General features: G+C 39.2%; 1 protein-coding gene across 2 annotated transcripts in view; it reads right to left on the reverse strand.

The window, feature by feature from the left end:
* The window catches only part of LOC133550662 (TBC1 domain family member 8B-like), a 63,367-nt gene that overhangs the window by 2,943 nt on the left and 41,424 nt on the right, over positions 1–19,000 (reverse strand). Inside the window, exons 18-21 of one of the 2 annotated variants that reach the window (XM_061896594.1) lie at positions 13,504–13,596; positions 13,327–13,374; positions 13,150–13,247; positions 510–10,318 (exon numbers count right to left, since the gene is read on the reverse strand). In XM_061896594.1, coding sequence (XP_061752578.1) covers positions 9,926–10,318; positions 13,150–13,247; positions 13,327–13,374; positions 13,504–13,596 — 632 coding nt within the window. In that variant the 3' untranslated portion in view covers positions 510–9,925. Of the gene's footprint in view, positions 1–509; positions 10,319–13,149; positions 13,248–13,326; positions 13,375–13,503; positions 13,597–19,000 lie in introns of those variants that run through there. The other variant, XM_061896595.1, reaches the window with a different exon arrangement.

Consider the following 19,000-nt stretch of genomic DNA (forward strand, 5'->3'; position numbering starts at 1 on the left):
ACAAAGGGGTGTACCTCGCCCCATCCTTTCTTATGAAAGACTGAGCCTTTTTGGTGGGGCTGTTTTTATACCCAATCATGGCATCCACCTGTTCCCAATTAGCCTGCACACCTGTGGGATGTTCCAAATAAGTGTTTGATGAGCATTCCTAAACTTTATCAGTATTTATTGCCACCTTTCCCAACTTCGTTGTCACGTGTTGCTGGCATCGAAGTCTAAAGTTAATGATTATTTGCAAAAAAAAATGTTTATCAGTTTGTACATCAAATATATTGTCTTTGTAGCATATTCAACTGAATATGGGTTGAAAAGGATTTGCAAATCATTGTATTCCGTTTATTTTTACATCTAACACAATTTCCTAATTCATAAGGAAACGGGGTTTGTAAATGTAGGTCGGTGCTTCTAAGAGTGTTTAGGCTAGTAGAAAATGCCTTGCTGGACCTGCCAACAAAAGTAATGCCACTCATGTATTTAAATGATGGTTAGTAAGATTAATCCGCAGCCTGTAATTTAAAAATGGCCATTCTTTATTCTGATGTACTTTGAACAATAATGGAAAAAAACAACATCATCACCAAGCAACAGAAGTATCACCTAGTCACACATGAAGCTGATAATTTCATACATAAAAACGTTACTCCAGTAATAAAGATTTACACTTTTATCATTGCACTTATGTCGGGTCATCTCCTTTACCCAAAAAAACACAAAAACAGTCATGTGAAGTGCAATTTTGTAGGAATCAAAGCCTTGATTGAATAAACAGATTTCTCAGAAGTCAAACAAACTATAAAGGTGTGAAATGTGCGATATGGCAATTAGCTGAATGGAAAATGTCAAGTCCTCACGTGGCAACGTTACTTTGAAATTGTTGGTTTTGCTTTGAAGATGAAGTACATTTGCAAAAAAAGAAGTACATTTGCAAAAAAAAAAAAAAAAAATCATTATTATCATGGACAATTAAAAACGTAGATACACAATAGTCATTTTGAAACACATTTACTGTAATGTATATCTGTGCAATATAGTCAATATATGTTCGGTATAGTCTTCTATTTAAATGCATCACAGAAGCAATACTACTGGAATAATGAAAACAACAGGTACATATTTAAAAAAAAAAATAGAGGCCTGGGTACTATGGCTTTAAGTGATGTTCTTTTACAGCAGTACCTCAGTTTTCATACGATTCTTTTTGACTAAAGATTTTGTTAAAATACAGCCACGTATTTTGTATACCGTCTCAGTTATCGTACAAATGAATATTCAGGTAATAATCTCGTCAAGTATCATTCCACAGAATCAAGTGCCCAAACACGTTAGTGACTTAATCACTCTGTTCTTTCTTTTAATACAACCAGACAAGCCACCATGGGGCCAAATAAAGTTGAGAGTGAGAGCCCTTTGATAACAACAGTCTTTAATAAAGTTAAAAGTAATGTCAAATATTCATTTTTGCATTGTTTTCTGCATGTTAAACTACAAACCCTATTTCCATATGAGTTGGGAAATTGTGTTGGATGTAAATATAAACGGAATACAATGAATTGCAAATCTTTTTCAACCCATATTCAATTGAATGCACTACAAAAACAAGATATTTGATGTTCAAACTCAGAAACTTTTTTTTTTGTGCAAATAATAATTAAATTAGAATTTCATGGCTGCAACACGTGCCAAAGTAGTTGGGAAAGGGCATGTTCACCACTGTGTTACATCACCTTTTCTTTTAACAACACTCAATAAATGTTTGGGAACTGAGGAAACTAATTGTTGAAGCTTTGAAAGTGGAATTGTTTCCCATTCTTGTTTTATGTAGAGCTTCAGTCGTTCAACAGTCAGGGGTCTCTGCTGTCGTATTTTACACTTCAGAATGCGCCACACATTTTCGATGGGAGACAGGTCTGGACTGCAGGCGGGCCAGGAAAGTACCCGCACTCTTTTACTACGAAGCCAAGCTGTTGTAACACGTGGCTTGCAATTGTCTCGCTGAAATAAGCAGGGGCATCCATGATAACGTTGCTTGGATGACAACATATGTTGCTCCAAAACCTGTATGGACCTTTCAGCATTAATGGTGCCTTCACAGATGTGTAAGTTACCCATGCCTTGGGCACTAATACACCCCGATACCATCACAGATGCTGGCTTTTCAAATTTGCGCCTATAACAATCCAGATGGTTAATTTCCTCTTTGTTACGGAGGACACCAGGTCCACAGTTTACAAATATAATTGGAAATGTGGACTCGTCAGACCACAGGACACGTTTCCACTTTGCATCAGTCCATCTTAGATGAGCTCAGGCCCAGCGAAGCCAGCGGTGTTTCTGGGTGCTGTTGATAAATGGGTCTGGCTTTGAATAGTAATTCTAACTTGCACTTACAGATGTAGCGACCAACTGTAGTTACTGACAGTGTTTTTATGAAGTGTTCCTGAGCCCATGTGGTAATATCCTTTACACATCGATGTCGGTTTTTGATGCAGTACCGCCTGAGGGATCAAAGGTCTGTAATATCATCACTTACGTGCAGTGATTTTTCCAGATTCTCTGAACCTTTTGATGATTTTATGGAACGTAGATGGTAAAATTCCTAAATTCCTTGCAATAGCTCATTGAGAAACGTTGTTCTAAAATTGTTCGACAATTTGCTTACAAATTGGTGACCTTCGCCCCATCCTTGTTTGTGAATTACTGAGAATTTCATGGAAGCTGCTTTTATACCCAATCATGGTACCCACCTGTTCCCAATTAGCCTGCTGACCTGTGGGATGTTCCATTTAAGTGTTTGATGAGCATTCTTCAACTTTATCAGTATTTATTGCCACCTTTCCCAACTTCTTTGTCACGTGTTGCTGGCATCAAAGTCTAAAGTTAATGATTATATGCAAAAAAAAATGTTTATCAGTTTGAACATCAAATATGTTGTCTTTGTAGCATATTCAACTGAATATGGGTTGAAAAGGATTTGCAAATCATTGTATTCCGTTTATATTTACATCTAACACAATTTCCCAACTCATATGGAAACAGGGTTTGTATAATTGTTACATATAAAATGTTTTATTGGGGAATGTCTGGAATAGATTACAACTGAAAACTGAAGTACCGCCATGTTTTTTACATTATATATGTAAACATTTACAAATATCAATCATTCATTTTAATGGATGATGCTGGTTTGTATCACTCGCAGTTGCAGCACTGACTATAAATACTTTATGCTATGAAAAATTACAAAATATATATATATGAAGCTTTGAGAACAGTATTATCCGACACAAAATTAAATAAAGCTTTTAACCCTCTGGGGACATTCAAATGTAATCATATTCAAAGGCAAACTGTACATAAAAGGGCATAAAAACATTTAGGATTTGGATTTTTTTTTTTTTTTTTTTTTTGCACAAAAATTTCAATAAACTTGAGTCCTCTACAAAAATAATCTAACATGCATTTTTATTTTGATTAAATAGTGTCACAGGTTTAACTTAGTATAAGAACTTATGTTATGCAAATATATACGAATTGTCACTTGTGACATCATTTGATCACAAGGCTATAAAAGGGATCATTTCTTGAGTTTTGTTTAAAGAAAAAATTGATATAGACTTTTGAGCAAAAAAAGTAAAAAAAAAAAAAGCTATCAAAATTGTTTTTATTTAGACTTTTATTAGTGTTGGATGTAGGGATGTTCTCATCAGGGTTCTATGCTGCCAAATCCGATACTAACACCTACTACTAACTCTAACCCTTGAGCGGAATCAGCCCATACCAATGCCGATCACATGTACATTTTTCAATGCATTCATAGTGAGTGCTATTGACAGTTTAACAATATTAACAAAATATTTAAAGCAGTTTTTTAATTCTCTTTTATTAAACAACATTGTTTGATAAAAACTAAGTCAGTATGGTACACAACAACTAAACAAAAGCAAAAACTGTGTTCGGGGAATTTTTCCCTGAGTTTGTAATCATTTAAAAAAGACAAAAATTATTTTGAGAAAATAAAAATATCGTCCTTGCGCTGTCGTATCGACTATATGCTATTACCATTGGTATCGACATCACAAATTTATGGATAAATTTGAACTCCTCTTTTTGTCCTGTACAGACTGTGACAATGCTGACACATTAACTGTTGTTATATTATCCTCCCTCTAGACTCTTAACTACTTATTAATTTCCTGTTAATATCTGCTTACTTTCGGCTGTAAAGTGGTTCCAGCTACATTTCTTAAACCAGGGGTCCCCAAACTACGACCTGTGGGCCCAATCCGGCCCACCAGCGTCCAAAATCCGGGCCCCGGGAAGTGCCAAGTTTAAATCCAAAATTTTTTTTAAAAGCTCTCCTTTCTAATTCATTTGCTACCGCTTGTTACTCTTGGTGTCTCTTGGGTGCTCAGGCAAATCATATTGTCTAAAAATGCCTTTTGCCATCGATAATGTGACATCAACGCCCTCGCGCCGAAGTGTCGGACAAGCACGCAACAAATGTGTGCTCTCTTTCAGTCAATTAGTACGTGAGAAATATATATATATATATATATATTCACACAGTATATATATATATATATACAGTATATATATATATATATATGTATACATATATGTATGTATATATGTATCTGTAAATATATATATATATATATGTATATATATATATATATATATATATACAGTATACAGTGGGGCAAAAAGTATTTAGTCAGCCACCGATTGTGCTAGTTCTCCCACTTAAAATGATGACAGAGGTCTGTAATTTTCATCATAGGTACACTTCAACTGTGAGAGAAAGAATGTGAAGGAAAAAAATCCGGGAATTCACATTGTAGCAATTTTAAAGAATTTATTTGTAAATTATGGTGGAAATAAGTATTTGGTCACTTCTAACAAGGAAAATCTCTGGCTCTCACAGACCTGTAACTTCTTCTTAGGGACGGCGTGGCGCAGTGGGAGAGTGGCCGTGCGCAACCCGAAGGTCACTGGTTCAAATCCCACCTAGAACCAACCTCGTCACGTCCGTTGTGTCCTGAGCAAGACACTTCACCCTTGCTCCTGATGGGTGCTGGTTGGCGCCTTGCATGGCAGCTCCCTCCATCAGTGTGTGAATGTGTGTGTGAATGGGTAAATGTGGAAGTAGTGTCAAAGCGCTTTGAGTACCTTGAAGGTAGAAAAGCGCTATACAAGTACAACCCATTTATTTATTTATTTCTTTAAGAAGATTTTCTGTCCTCCACTCGTTACCTGTATTAATGGAACATGTTTGAACCCGTTATCTGTATAAAAGACACCTGTCCACAGCCTCAAACAGTCAGACTCCCAACTCCACTATGGCCAAGACCAAAGAGCTGTCGAAGGACACCAGGAAAAGAATTGTAGACCTGCACCAGACTGGGAAGAGTGAATCTACAATAGGCAAGCAGCTTGGTGTGAAAAAATCAACTGTGGGAGCAATTATCAGAAAATGGAAGACATACAAGACCATTGATAATCTCCCTCGATCTGGGGCTCCACACAAGATCTCATCCCGTGGGGTCAAAATGATCATGAGAGCGGTGAGCAAAAATCCCAGAACCACACGGGGGAGGCCTGGTGAATGATCTGCAGAGAGCTGGGACCAAAGTAACAAAGGTTAACATCAGTAACAAACTACGCCGACAGGGAATCAAATCCTGCAGTGCCAGACGTGTCCCCCTGCTTAAGCCAGTGCATGTCCAGGCCCGTCTGAAGTTTGCCAGAGAGCACATGGATGATACAGCAGAGGATGGGGAGAATGCCATGTGGTCAGATGAAACCAAAATATAACTTTTTGGTATGAACTCAACTCGTCGTGTTTGGAGGAAGAAGAATACTGAGTTGCATCCCAAGAACACCATACCTACTGTGAAGTATGGGGGTGGAAACATCATGCTTTGGGGCTGTTTTTCTGCTAAGGGGACAGGACGACTGATCCGTGTTAAGGAAAGAATGAATGGGGCCATGTATCGTGAGATTTTGAGCCAAAACCTCCTTCCATCAGTGAGAGCTTTTAAGATGAACCGTGGCTGGGTCTTCCAGCATGACAATGATCCCAAACACAGCAGCAAAGGAGTGGCTCTGTAAGAAGCATTTGAAAGTCCTGGAGTGGCCTAGCCAGTCTCCAGACCTCAACTCCATAGTAAATCTATGGAGGGAGTTGAAAGTCCGTGTTGCTGGGCGACAGCCCCAAAACATCAATTCTCTCGAGAAGATCTGCATAGAGGAATGGGCCAAACGACCAGCTACTGTGTGTGCAAACCTGGTAAAGACCTATAGTAATCGTTTGACCTCTGTTATTGCCAATAATAATTTGGCAATCTTTTGGCTCATAGGACTCCGGAGGCAGTGGACAGGTACCGACAGGCCAAGCGGTGTACATATTCAGCGGTCGTTGAGGCAAAAACTCGGACAGGGAGGAGTTTGGGGGAGCCATGGAAAACGACTTCCGAACGGCTTTGAAGCAATTCTGGACCACCATCCGCCGCCTCAGAAAGGGGAAGCAGTGCACTATCAACACCGTGTATGGTGCGGATGGTGTTGTGCTGACCTCAACTGCGGATGTTGTGGATAGGTGGAAGGAAAACTTCGAAAACCTCCTCAATCCCACCAACACGTCTTCCTATGAGGAAGCAGTGCCTGGGGATTCTGTGGTGGGCTTTCCTAGTCCTGGGGCTGAGGTTGCTGAGGTAGTTAAAAAGCTCCTCGGTTGCAAGGCCCCAGGGGTGGATGAGATCCGTCCGGAGTTCCTTAAGGCTCTGGATGCTGCGGGGCTGTTTTGGTTGACAAGACTCTGCAGCATCGCATGGACATCGGGCCGTTACCTCTGGATTGGCAGACCGGGGTGGTGGTTCCTCTCTCTTTAAGAAGGGGGACCGGAGGGTGTGTTCCAACTATCGTGGGATCACACTCCTCAGCCTCCCCGGTAAGGTTTATTCAGGTGTACTGGAGAGGAGGCCTCGCCGGATAGTCTAACCTCGGATTCCGGAGGATCAGTGTGGTTTTCGTCCTGGTCGTGGAACTGTGGACCAGCTCTATACTCTCGGCAGGGTTCTTGAGGGTGCATGGGAGTTTGCCCAACTAGTCTACATGTGCTTTGGGGACTTGGAGAAGGCATTCGACCGTGTCCCTCGGGAATTCCTGTTGGGAGTGCTCAGAGAGTATGGGGTATCGAACTGTCTTATTGTGGCGGTCCGCTCCCTGTACGATCAGTGTCAGAGCTTGGTCCGTATTGCCGGCAGTAAGTCGAACACATTTCCAGTGAGGGTTGGACTCAGCCAAGGCTGTCCTTTGTCACCAATTCTGTTCATAACTTTTATGGACAGAATTTCTAGGCGTAGTCAAGGCGTTGAGGGGTTCTGGTTTGGTGACCGCGGGATTAGGTCTCTGCTTTTTGTAGATGATGTGGTCCTGATGGCTTCATCTGGCCGGGATCTTCAGCTCTAACTGGATCGGTTCGCAGCCGAGTGTGAAGCGACCGGAATGAGAATCAGCACTTCCAAGTCCGAGTCCATGGTTCTCGCCCGGAAAAGGGTGGAATGCCATCTCCGGGTTGGGGAGGAGTTCAAGTACCTAGGAGTCTTGTTCACGAGTGAGGGAAGAGTGGATCGTGAGATCGACAGGCGGATTGGTGCGGCGTCTTCAGTAATGCGGACGTTGTACCGATCCGTTGTGGTGAAGAAGGAGCTGAGCCGGAAGGCAAAGCTCTCAATTTACCGGTCGATCTACGTTCCCATCGTCACCTATGGTCATGAGCTTTGGGTCATGACCGAAAGGATAAAATCACGGGTACAAGCGGCCGAAATGAGTTTCCTCTGCCGTGTGGCGGAGCTCTCCCTTAAAGATAGGGTGAGAAGCGCTGTCATCCAGGAGGAACTCAAAGTAAAGCCGCTGCTCCTCCACATCGAGAGGAGTCAGATGAGGTGGTTCGGGCATCTGGTCAGGATGCCACCCGAACGCCTCCCGAGGGAGGTGTTTAGGGCACGTCCAACCGGTAGGAGGCCACGGGAAGACCCAGGAAATTTTGGGAAGACTATGTCTCCCGGCTGGCCTGGGAACGCCTCAGGATCCCCGGGAAGAGCTAGACGAAGTGGCTGGGGAGAGGGAAGTCTGGGCTTCCCTGCTTAGGCTGCTGCCCCCGCGACTGGTCCCCGGATAAGCAGAAGAAGACTGATGGATATTGCCAACAAAGGTTATATTACAAAGTATTTAGTTGAAATTTTGTTATTTACCAAATACTTATTTTCCACCATAATTTACAAATAAATTCTTTCAAATTCCTACAATGTGAATTCCTGGATGTTTTTTCACATTCTGTCTCTCACAGTTGAAGTGTACCTATGATGAAAATTACAGACCTCTGTCATCATTTTAAGTGGGAGAACTTGCACAATCGGTGGCTGACTAAATACTTTTTTGCCCCACTGTATATATATATATATATATATATATATCTAGCCCGGCCCCCGGACAAATTGTTGTAACCCAATGCAGCCTCTGAGTCAAAAAGTTTAAGGACCCCTGTCTTAAACTTTACTAAGTTGTAGGTATTTTTTGTGTTGTTTAAAAAACAGCTTAGTGGTTAGCATAGCTATTAGCATGCCTACTCCTGGATTGCTTTCGGTGTTTAACATGTTTAGGCTGGTCCTCCACTTATAAACGATACTTGATAATGATACTTGGGGTACTAAGAAACGCAGTTTATTTTTTGTGTATATAGACACATAATAAGATGCTCGCCGCTTGTCAGCGTGGAAACTAAAAATAAATACAATGCAAGCCGGAGGGGATCAGTGTTCGTTATCGGCTTTAAAAGGAGATCGCATACATTTTCACAAAAATCGCCTACTTTTATGTCCAAAATGGCTTTGGGGTATTTTCTAATAACTGTCAGTGTATTGTACACTTGTGAAAGAACTGGACATAGACATTTTAAAATTGAACAGAAAAAAATTGTGGCCAAAATACAACAAAAAGTTACTGTGAAAGGACAAAAAAAAAAAGACTTTGTCCCCTGAGGGTTAAATGTCTCTTTTACTCCAAGAGATTCAGAAGAAGGCATAATGTAGAATAAGTATATGCAAATAAAGTGAGCGTAAGCAGCCTTTGCATGTCTTTGAAGGCTAAAGCGTGACAATATGAAAACTGCTACACATGCTCCACATTGAGCGTTACACAATTCAGTCATATAGGTCAAACTACCCTTATCAGGATAAAACAACAGTTACACGTACGCAAATTGCACCCTGAGATTTGATTAAACTAAAGTATCCTTCAGTGGCCTTTATAAACCTTCCGTCGCTGTATTACATATTAATCAACGTCAACACTGTTGATGCAGTTGCGCTGGTACTAGCGATACTGTGTGTGAGATGGTGTTACAAATTAAGAAACATCATTCTCAGTGTTTAGCCTGACTTAATGCACAATATGAAAAATTGAGAAGATGCGGGCTCACCGGACAACACACATCAGCACGCAGCTACGCACTGTATACATGACATTTACAGTACAATGGTGGCCTCGGCAGGTATAAGGACAGCCTCATCCATTGGGCTTTTGAATATTGTACGGCAAACTGTAATTATGTGTTTTATAGAATACATTTTAATAATGTAGGGGGCTGCATGGGTGCAACATTGAAGCGCAGCATAATGGAACTAAAACTCAACATAGTGAGTGGAATACTGTTGAGTGACAGATGAGTAAATAGTGGGATGAGAATGTAAGATTTAATAAGGTGCTTCCTGTGTGCATGTTCCATATCTGCATGTCAGCCCTTTTTGCCCTTCCCTTCATCTGCCTATTCTAATCTAAACCGCTATTTTCTGCTCAAGGGTCAGAAATTAATAAAAATAAAAATAAAAATAGACTTTTTCCAATGATTGAATAATGCGTCCACTCACTTGTTATTTCCTGTTAGCTTCAGCTGGGCTACTTGTGCTTGTGTCACTTTACTTTGAATGTCTACATGTCTGTCAAAGAAGCTAACTATCGTCGGTTCGTTGAGCAGCGACGCCAGGACTTGCTCGAATGAAAAGGACCAATCCGTCTCTGCGGGCCCGGGCGCCGCCTCCTGGGGGCTGGAGGTGTCTGAGCTTTCGGCGGTTGGAGGTGCTTCGCCCGCGGGCTTTGAGGGCGAGGCCGGGCTGTTGGACTCCTGAAGCCTGCGGCCCACCTCCTCCATCCTCAGGAGGAGGCTGGTAACGTGGGCCACAGCGCGGTATAAGGATTCCTCCTCTGGGTCGCCGTGAAAGATGTTATACAAGGTCTTGGAGAACTGAATGAATTGAGCCTAAGATTTTACAATAAATATATATTAGTAGGTAACAAAACATACACTAGAGCATCAAATTTATATCATAAGAAGTTCCTCTTTTTGAAGAAAAAATCTGATAAAACTGCTCTTCACATTATATCTATGCAACTGTTAGTAACTGATTGGTCCGCTAACATTTGTCCCGTTTACATAAAGCAGTCAATCTCCCAATCTCTCTGTGGTGCGCACATATTGCAGGGCAATCTTAATCGACGGATTTGGCGCGCACATATTCAGGTGGGGGGCAATCTTTTCCGGCATGCAGTGCCCGCACGTATAAGCGGGTAATCTTTATTTGGACGCACATATCCGGGTGGCGGGCATTCTTTTTTTGACTGATGATGACAGATGATGAGCAGCCAGGTTCCTGAGGTCCGTGGTCCTTCACTAAACCCAAGTCATTTTAGTTACAATATATATTTTTTACACAAGCGTGTTTAAAGTGTTTGCCTGCCAAAACTGGAACGTTATCTCAGTCCAATGATCTTTTGTTATTCCACCATCATTTTATAGTTATTCTCAGTCCAGGTAATATATTTGTTGTGCAAATACTCTTAAAGGCCCATTGCGTAATACGTTTTAATTATTCCGTTGCCAGCAATGTAAAGAATGAATTAGAATGAGAACCTAATCTGTTTAAATTTGAATAAAGGTTTAGAATTGTTACTATTTTACTTTATTATAGAGGAGATTTGACATACTATTTATTTGTTTAAAATGGATCACCATTAGTTGCTACACAGTTGCCACTAATCTGCCTAGGGTCAAGACTATAACAACACCTAAATAAAATCACAACAATACATAGAAAAGACACTCAATAACAAAGGATATGCCCATAAAATGCTATACATACAGAACTACAATCCATCATATATAAAAAGAATACAAGCGAATTAAAAAAGAATATTTCGTGTAATAGCGTTTTAAGCTTGTTTTTAAAAACCCTTACATTATTTGTCTCCTTTAATACATGAGGCTACCTATTCTATCGGGAAGCAGCTCTGTACAACAAAGTTTTTTGCATCGCACATGTTCGTGCTCCTTGACTACTACTTTTTTAGTACGGTAAGCGCTTTTCAACATACAACTGGGATAAAATTGTGGTGCACACTGCCAATTGTAGTCCAAAGTGGGCACTTCAATGCCAATCGTGCAGTCTTATTTTGCATAATTTGGAGCTTTTGAATATCTTTCTTTGGTGCGCATGACCAAATCATGACGGAGTAATAATCGAGATGAGACAGAATGACTGTAAAACTTGTTTGATTGAAAAATCAGTCAAAAAATAGGCACGTCTTCTAATAACAGAAAACATTTTGGACACAATCTTGACCAATTCAATTGATAATTTATTGTTTACCCTACAGCTCAGTTTCATGCAACTGCTCAATGAAATTACATTTTAAAATCAGTGACAGAGGCTGTACATTTTCTTTAATATGTTTATGGCCCCTAATCATGTATTTTGTTTGGCTATTATTTAGAACACACGTATTACTGTCAACAAAACTGAATCCACAGTCCAGTACAGGGGTGTCAAACTCATTTTAGTTCAGGGGCCGCATGAAGGAAAATCACCTAGTGGTGCCTATAAACCATAAATTATGGAATGTTCTGCCCCCCTCATGTCAAAATGTTGAATGTTTTAAGTCTACATACTTTTTATTTCTGGCTTTTAAATCGGCTTAAGTCGTATGGTCTTCCGTGTCCTTTATTATTTTATTCTATTTTACAAAATAGATTTGTACTTATTTTGGTGTTTATTGATTTTACTATTTCATCTACTGGTCTTTTCAATACTTTTATTGAAATACTTTTAATTGCTTTTATGTGCACCACTTTGAAAACAGTTTTTTCTTAATAGTGGTATACAAATAAAGTGGATTTGGATGCTTGTCAAAATATATAGACTAATATAGAATTATTGCCCATCCAGCAATATAATTCTATAATTTTTTTAGCTAATGGATGACTTAACTGGGTTATCTAAACAAATTCAATTTATGCGTTTTGGTGTCTGCTGGCATTTTTGTTGTTCTTTTTTTTATATAGGCGACATTAACATATCTTCTATATGAAAAATGAAAATAATTCTTGATGTTTGCATTTTCTTGCACCATTCCAGTGCACACTAGCAATTATTCCTAGCATCTTCCATGAAAAAGTGGGTTCTGTTGTACATGCATTGCAGGACTGCTTCCAAAATGCCCCTAATAATGTCACATGTAGGTGGATCATAACATGAATGTCCAGCAAATGAGTGTATCCATGGTGAACGTCACGCAATATGTAATCTCGTTACTATTTATGATAATGACAATAATTGATTGAATCTCAATTTTTGGCACACAAAAAGGTAAATGACAAAATTATTGCTAATTCAGGAAAAAGTTAAACTAATGAACACTAACAATAACACGCAACCTAAACAGCTATTTACAAAAGTGTCGCAAGGCATGTTGGGAAGCCGGAAACCCAAATTGATTCTGGATTATCCCGCATACATTGTACTTTGTACATAAAGTTACAGTTGCATGTTTGTTAGTGCATAGTCATTTGTTTTAATACATAAAAGTTGTATTTTATTGGTGCTATGTATTGACTTAGCATTTACATACAGTGATTGTTTTTTTAAGATTTGATTAATGACTGCCTGTCTGTTTAAAAATGTTGAGCAGTTCAAAAACGGCCAATATATGCATGATCTCCTTGCGTTTTTTTGCCATTGTCAATCCCTTCTTCTTTACTACTGTAACTAATTACATATGATGTACAGCAGTCAATTAGCACAATGATTGAATTACCTGATTGATTCTAGGAAGGTCCTTGATGGTTTCCTCTTTCCTAAGTATTTCATTCTGCCATTGTTTCAGGTATGCCTGGAGATCCACTTTTCCTCTACCTGTCAATCAATCACACATGAGAATTAACACAAGTGTGCATTTGCACAAACCATTTGACTGCAAATGGTTTTAAATTACCTCTCTCAGGACTTTTTTTAATCACACCATCTTCTGGAAGAGCAAATTCTGCAAGTGAACAGACTATATTCAGAAAACTCCTCTTAGGAATATCAATGCATTGAAGGACGGAGAAAATAAAAAGGAAAGGGCAAAGTTACACTTTTAAAGGTAGGAAGAAGCAGTAAAGAGGCTGACCAGGAAGTCTAGTCAAGTGAAGTGAGTCTTCAGTCGTTGGAAAAAAGTTTGGGAGTCTGGGTTCCTGTGCGTGCAAAGGACTACCTGTGAAGGCTAGAAGAGACTGTAAGATCACTGAGAGGAAAGATGAAGGAAAATAAAAAAATAAGAACCCCACACAGAGGAAGTGTAAGAAAGTATCAACCAGAAAATGTTGTTCATATACTCTATACAGTTGTACGAAATAGACTACAAGTTGTGGTTTAGTGCATTCTTGGAGCACAGAAAACAGACTCAATTATTAAAATCAGTAAAATCAAGCCCCTCCCCCTGTCACCCAATGGCGCAGGCATATGTATCATTTTGTGCAGCTGAATTGAATGCTAATCCACAAAAGGCAGCAGTGACACTGGATGTGCTGTTTGAATAAACTAAATGACCAGCAGCCATGATTTACAATCATATGGAGAATATCAGGTTAGGGTGAAGACTTCAGATTCAGCGGGAACTAAAGACATTGGGAAACAAAAATATTGATTTGCAAATGTATTGTTTCTAAAACGTATCTAGTGTATTGTATGTATAATTTTTGAAACAATGAAAAAACACATGCATTACTTGACAGAGGCCAGCAGAGGGTGTAGTTGATTTAATCTCCAGACTATTTTGCAGGCAAAAGAATACATTCAAACCAGCCTATTTTAAAGGGGAACTGCACTTTTTTTGTATTTTGCCTATTATTCACAATCCTTATGTAAGACAAGAAAATGTTTTTTAATGCATTTTAACTAGTAAATATATGCGAAAATAACTTGCTTACAATGGATCCTATGGCAGTCGCTCTATTTTGCCTATAAGGCGCTTAAAAAAAACATCCAAACACTTATTTATAAATGTTTGATTTATGAAGGCTGCAGAAGCAAGGTAGCCGAAACTTGGCGGCAGGTACAACACTTTATTTACCTTACTAGCCTGGATAAATCAACCATTTATAAATACACGTCAGTAGGCTAAATGAACCTCTTCAACATATCCAAACACTTACATCAAGGTTTTATATACACTCCCTAAGAACATCTGTAATGTAGTTACTGGTACATTCATAATACCATTTACGGTAATATTTACGTATTTTGTTCATTTTAAGCTGATGGCGGCGCATTAATTTCACAAATGCTACAACATTCGCTTCTACCTTCAACAACATCACTGATTATTACTCACTACAGATTTCATGAGAGCCAACAAACATAATTCAACATCACTTACTGTACAATATCGGCTCTTACTGGGATGCAGATTGATGGGATGTTGATATTTTCCTGTTTAGATGTGCAAAATATACAAACCAGGTTTCCACATGAGTTGGGAAATTGTGTTAGATGTAAATATAAACGGAATACAATGATTTGCAAATTCTTTTCAACCCATATTCAATTGAATGTACTACAAAGACATGATATTTGATGTTCAAACTCATAAACTTTATTTTTTTTCTGAAAATAATAATTAACTTAGAATTTCATGGCTGCAACACGTGCCAAAGTAGTTGGAAAAGGGCATGTTCACCACTGTATTACATCACTTTTTCTTTTAACAACACTCAATAAACGTTTGGGAACTGAGGAAACTAATCGTTGGAAGCTTTGAAAGTGGAATTCTTTCCCATTCTTGTTTTATGTACAGCTTCAATCGTTCAACAGTCCGGGGTCTCCGCTGTCGTATTTTACGCTTAATAATGCGCCACACATTTTCGATGGGAGACAGATCTGCACTGCAGGCGGGCCAGGAAAGTACCCAAACTCTTTTTTTACGAAGCCACGCTGTTGTAACACGTGCTGAATGTGGCTTGGCATTGTCTTGCTGAAATAAGCAGGGGCGTCCATGAAAAAAGTTACCCATGCCTTGGGCACTAATGCACCCCCGTACCATCATAGATGTTGGCTTTTGAACTTTGCGTCGATAACAGTCTGGATGGTTCGCTTCACCTTTGGTCCGGATGACATGATGTTGAATACTTCCAAAAACAATTTGAAATGTGGACTCGTCAGACCACACAACACTTTTCCACTTTGCATCAGTCCATCTTAGATAATCTCGGTCCCAGAGAAGCTGGCGGCGTTTCTGGATATTGTTGATAAATGCCTTTCGCTTTGCATAGTAGATCTTTAACTTGCACTTACAGATGTAACGACCAACTGTATTTAGTGACAGTGGTTTTCTGAAGGGTTCCTGAGCCCATGTGGTGATATCTTTTAGAGATTGATGTCAGTTTTTGATACGGTGCCGTCTGACGGATCGAAGGTCACGGTCATTCAATGTTGGTTTCCGGCCATGCTGCTCACGTGGAGTGATTTCTCCAGATTCTCTGAACCTTTTGATGATATTATGGACCGTAGATGTTAAAATCCCTAAATTCCTTCCAATTGCACTTTGAGAAACGTTGTTCTCAAACTATTTGACTATTTGCTCACGCAGTATTGGAGAAAGGGGTGTACCTCGCCCCATCCTTTCTTGTGAAAGACTGAGCATTTTTTGGGAAGCTGTTTTTATACCCAATCATTGCAGCCACCTGTTCCCAATTAGCCTGCACACCTGTGGGATGTTCCAAATAAGTGTTTGATGAGCATTCCTCAACTTTATCAGTATTTATTGCCACCTTTCCCAACTTCTTTGTCACGTGTTACTGGCATCAAATTCTAAAGTCAATGATTATTTGCAAAAAAAAATAATGTTTGTCAGTTTAAACATCAAATATGTTGTCTTTGTAGCATATTAAACTGAATATGGGTTGAAAATGATTTGCAAATCATTGTATTCCGTTTATATTTACATCTAACAACATTTCCCAACTCATATGGAAACAGGGTTTGTATGTTGATGATCAGAAAGACCACAATACTGGGAGAAGAAAATGCAAATAAAATATTTTCGCACACATGGTGTGATTTATCAAGGCAGCAACTGTTCTCCGGCCACTGGTTTGCATCTATATTTAGTACAGCTGTCTCACAGCTACCAGCCTTAGCGTCGATTTAGATAGTGGTTGTAAGTTAGACGTACTCGTTAAATCGAGTTTATAAAGAATGTATGTCTTTTAAATAATTTGTAACGGGAATAAAGAAAAACAAAAGAGGGGAGCACATCACCCAATCTTTGTTCCCTTTCATTGGCTTCTTGTTCGTTTTAGAATTTATTTTAAAATCACACTATTTGTTTTTAAATATTTGAATGGACTGGCCCCAAAGTACATCAAAGAACCTCATCCAAATGTGTACCCCAGCTTACTTACTGTAGATTGTCGGCTCTCACTGGGATGCCGACTGACGAGATGTTGATATATTCCCGTTTAGATGAAGAATGTCTCGTAATCCTCGCGAAGAAAAAAAGGGGGAAAGAACCTAAGATTTTTTCGCTTGTCCCTTTCCATTATATTTAAGCGTAATCATTTAATAAATAACAGAAATTATCGTTGACGCTCGATTAGTTTACGTAAACATACTAGGTACATTCTATATAGTGGCCTGGTGGCCCCATACAGACTCCATTTACATATGGGACTGCATACACATCATAATATACCACACCAATGAACACACTCCTTCATTTGTTCCCAAACGTTCAACGAATCAACCAGCAACAGCTCTAAACTCTTGCCTCTTATGTATAATTTTGTTTACAACAACAAATTTCACCTAAACCTTGCTCCGATTCTTGTATGTGGTCTCTGTTTTTGTGTGGCCAAACCTGCGTACAAAAAACTAAGAATCCCAAGCAATGGTGACTCCGTCTATGCTCTTTTTTTCACTAAGTATGACTGCAAAGAAAGGTATAGCCAGCCCTTTGACAAAGAATGTGACAAACACTAGGGAATTCAAGGAAAAACCCTTCGCAAAGTACAAAGATGTCCGCATGGCTACCCTTCTCGTCATCTTTCTTGTCCAAACTTCACCGACAAGAGTCTTCGATAAAGGTGGAAGTCATGTTAAACGTTTGTTTATCCATTTTATTAATCATTTATATGTATTTTGTCTCGTTTTGGGCATGAACAACTATATTTATTCTCTACGAAAATGTGTTATGTGTAAATATTTTGGTTCTAACAAATTTAATTGATTTACCGTAGTATCCGGGCTGTGGAGCGCACTTAAATATAAGCCGCACCTACCAAATTTTTTTTCTCATTTTATTTGACGCACATGATTTCACCACAAGTGTACACATTGAAATTAAATATTTATGTTTATTCACAAATTTAACAAAAGACAGTGCATGTAACGTGCTTCTACTCCTGTGTGCTGAAATGGCTAAGGTCGTCTTGAAAAACTAGTAAAATGTCACCCCTAGTTGAACCCAATCCAAAATGTTATTATTTATTATTTGGTCCATATAGTGTAGTACACCATTTCCCTTCCCTGATGAGAGGAGTGTTTCTTACTCACTACCAGAAATTGACACAGCTGTATTCGCGAGGTAGCCACACCCTAGCCACTAGGGTTGTGGGAAAAAATCGATTCGAATACGTTGTGCGATTCAGAATCGATTGTCATTTTTTTTTAAATCTATTTTTTTTTTTTAATCAATCCAACAAACCACTACACAGCAATACCATAACAATGCAATCCAATTCCAAAACCAAACCTGACCCAGCAACACTAAGAACTGCAATAAACAGAGCAATTGAGGGGAGACACAAACACAACACAGAACAAACCAAAAGTAGTGAAACTAAAATGAATATTATCAACAACAGTATCAATATTAGTTATAATTTCAGCATAGTAGTGATTAAAAATCCCTCATTTACATTATCATTAGAAATTAAAAAAAAAAAAAGAACAATAGTGTCACAGTGGCTTACACTTGCATTGCATCTCATAAGCTTGCCAATACACTGTGTCCAATGTTTTCACAAAGATAAAATAAGTCATATTTTTGGTTTGTTTAATAGTTAAAACAAATTTACATTATTGCAATCAGTTGATAAAAAATTGTCCTAGGAGTTAGTGCGTCTGCCTCACAATACGAAGGTCCTGCAGTCCTGGGTTCAAATCCAGGCTCGGGATCTTTCTGTGTGGAGTTTGCATGTTCTCCCCGTGAATGCGTGGGTTCCCTCCGGGTACTCCGGCTTCCTCCCAATTCCAAAGACATGCACCTGGGGATAGGTTGATTGGCAACACTAAATTGGCCCTAGTGTGTGAATGTGAGTGTGAATGTTGTCTGTCTATCTGTGTTGGCGACTTGTCCAGGGTGTACCCCGCCTTCCGCCCGATTGTAGCTGAGATAGGCGCCAGTGCCCCCCGCGACCCCGAAAGGGAATAAGCGGTAGGAAATGGATGGATTATAAAAGCTTTTTAAAAAAAATATACTACTCTGCTAGCATGTCAGCAGACTGGGGTAGATCCAGCTGAAATCCTCTGTATTGAATGAATACAGAATCGTTTTGAATCGGAAAAATATAGTTTTTGAATGGAGAATCGCGTTGAATCGAAAAAAATCGAGATATTATCAAATCGCG

Source organism: Nerophis ophidion, linkage group LG04 (genome assembly GCF_033978795.1).
Source record: "Nerophis ophidion isolate RoL-2023_Sa linkage group LG04, RoL_Noph_v1.0, whole genome shotgun sequence".
In the NCBI taxonomy this organism is placed as follows: Eukaryota; Metazoa; Chordata; class Actinopteri; order Syngnathiformes; family Syngnathidae; genus Nerophis; species Nerophis ophidion.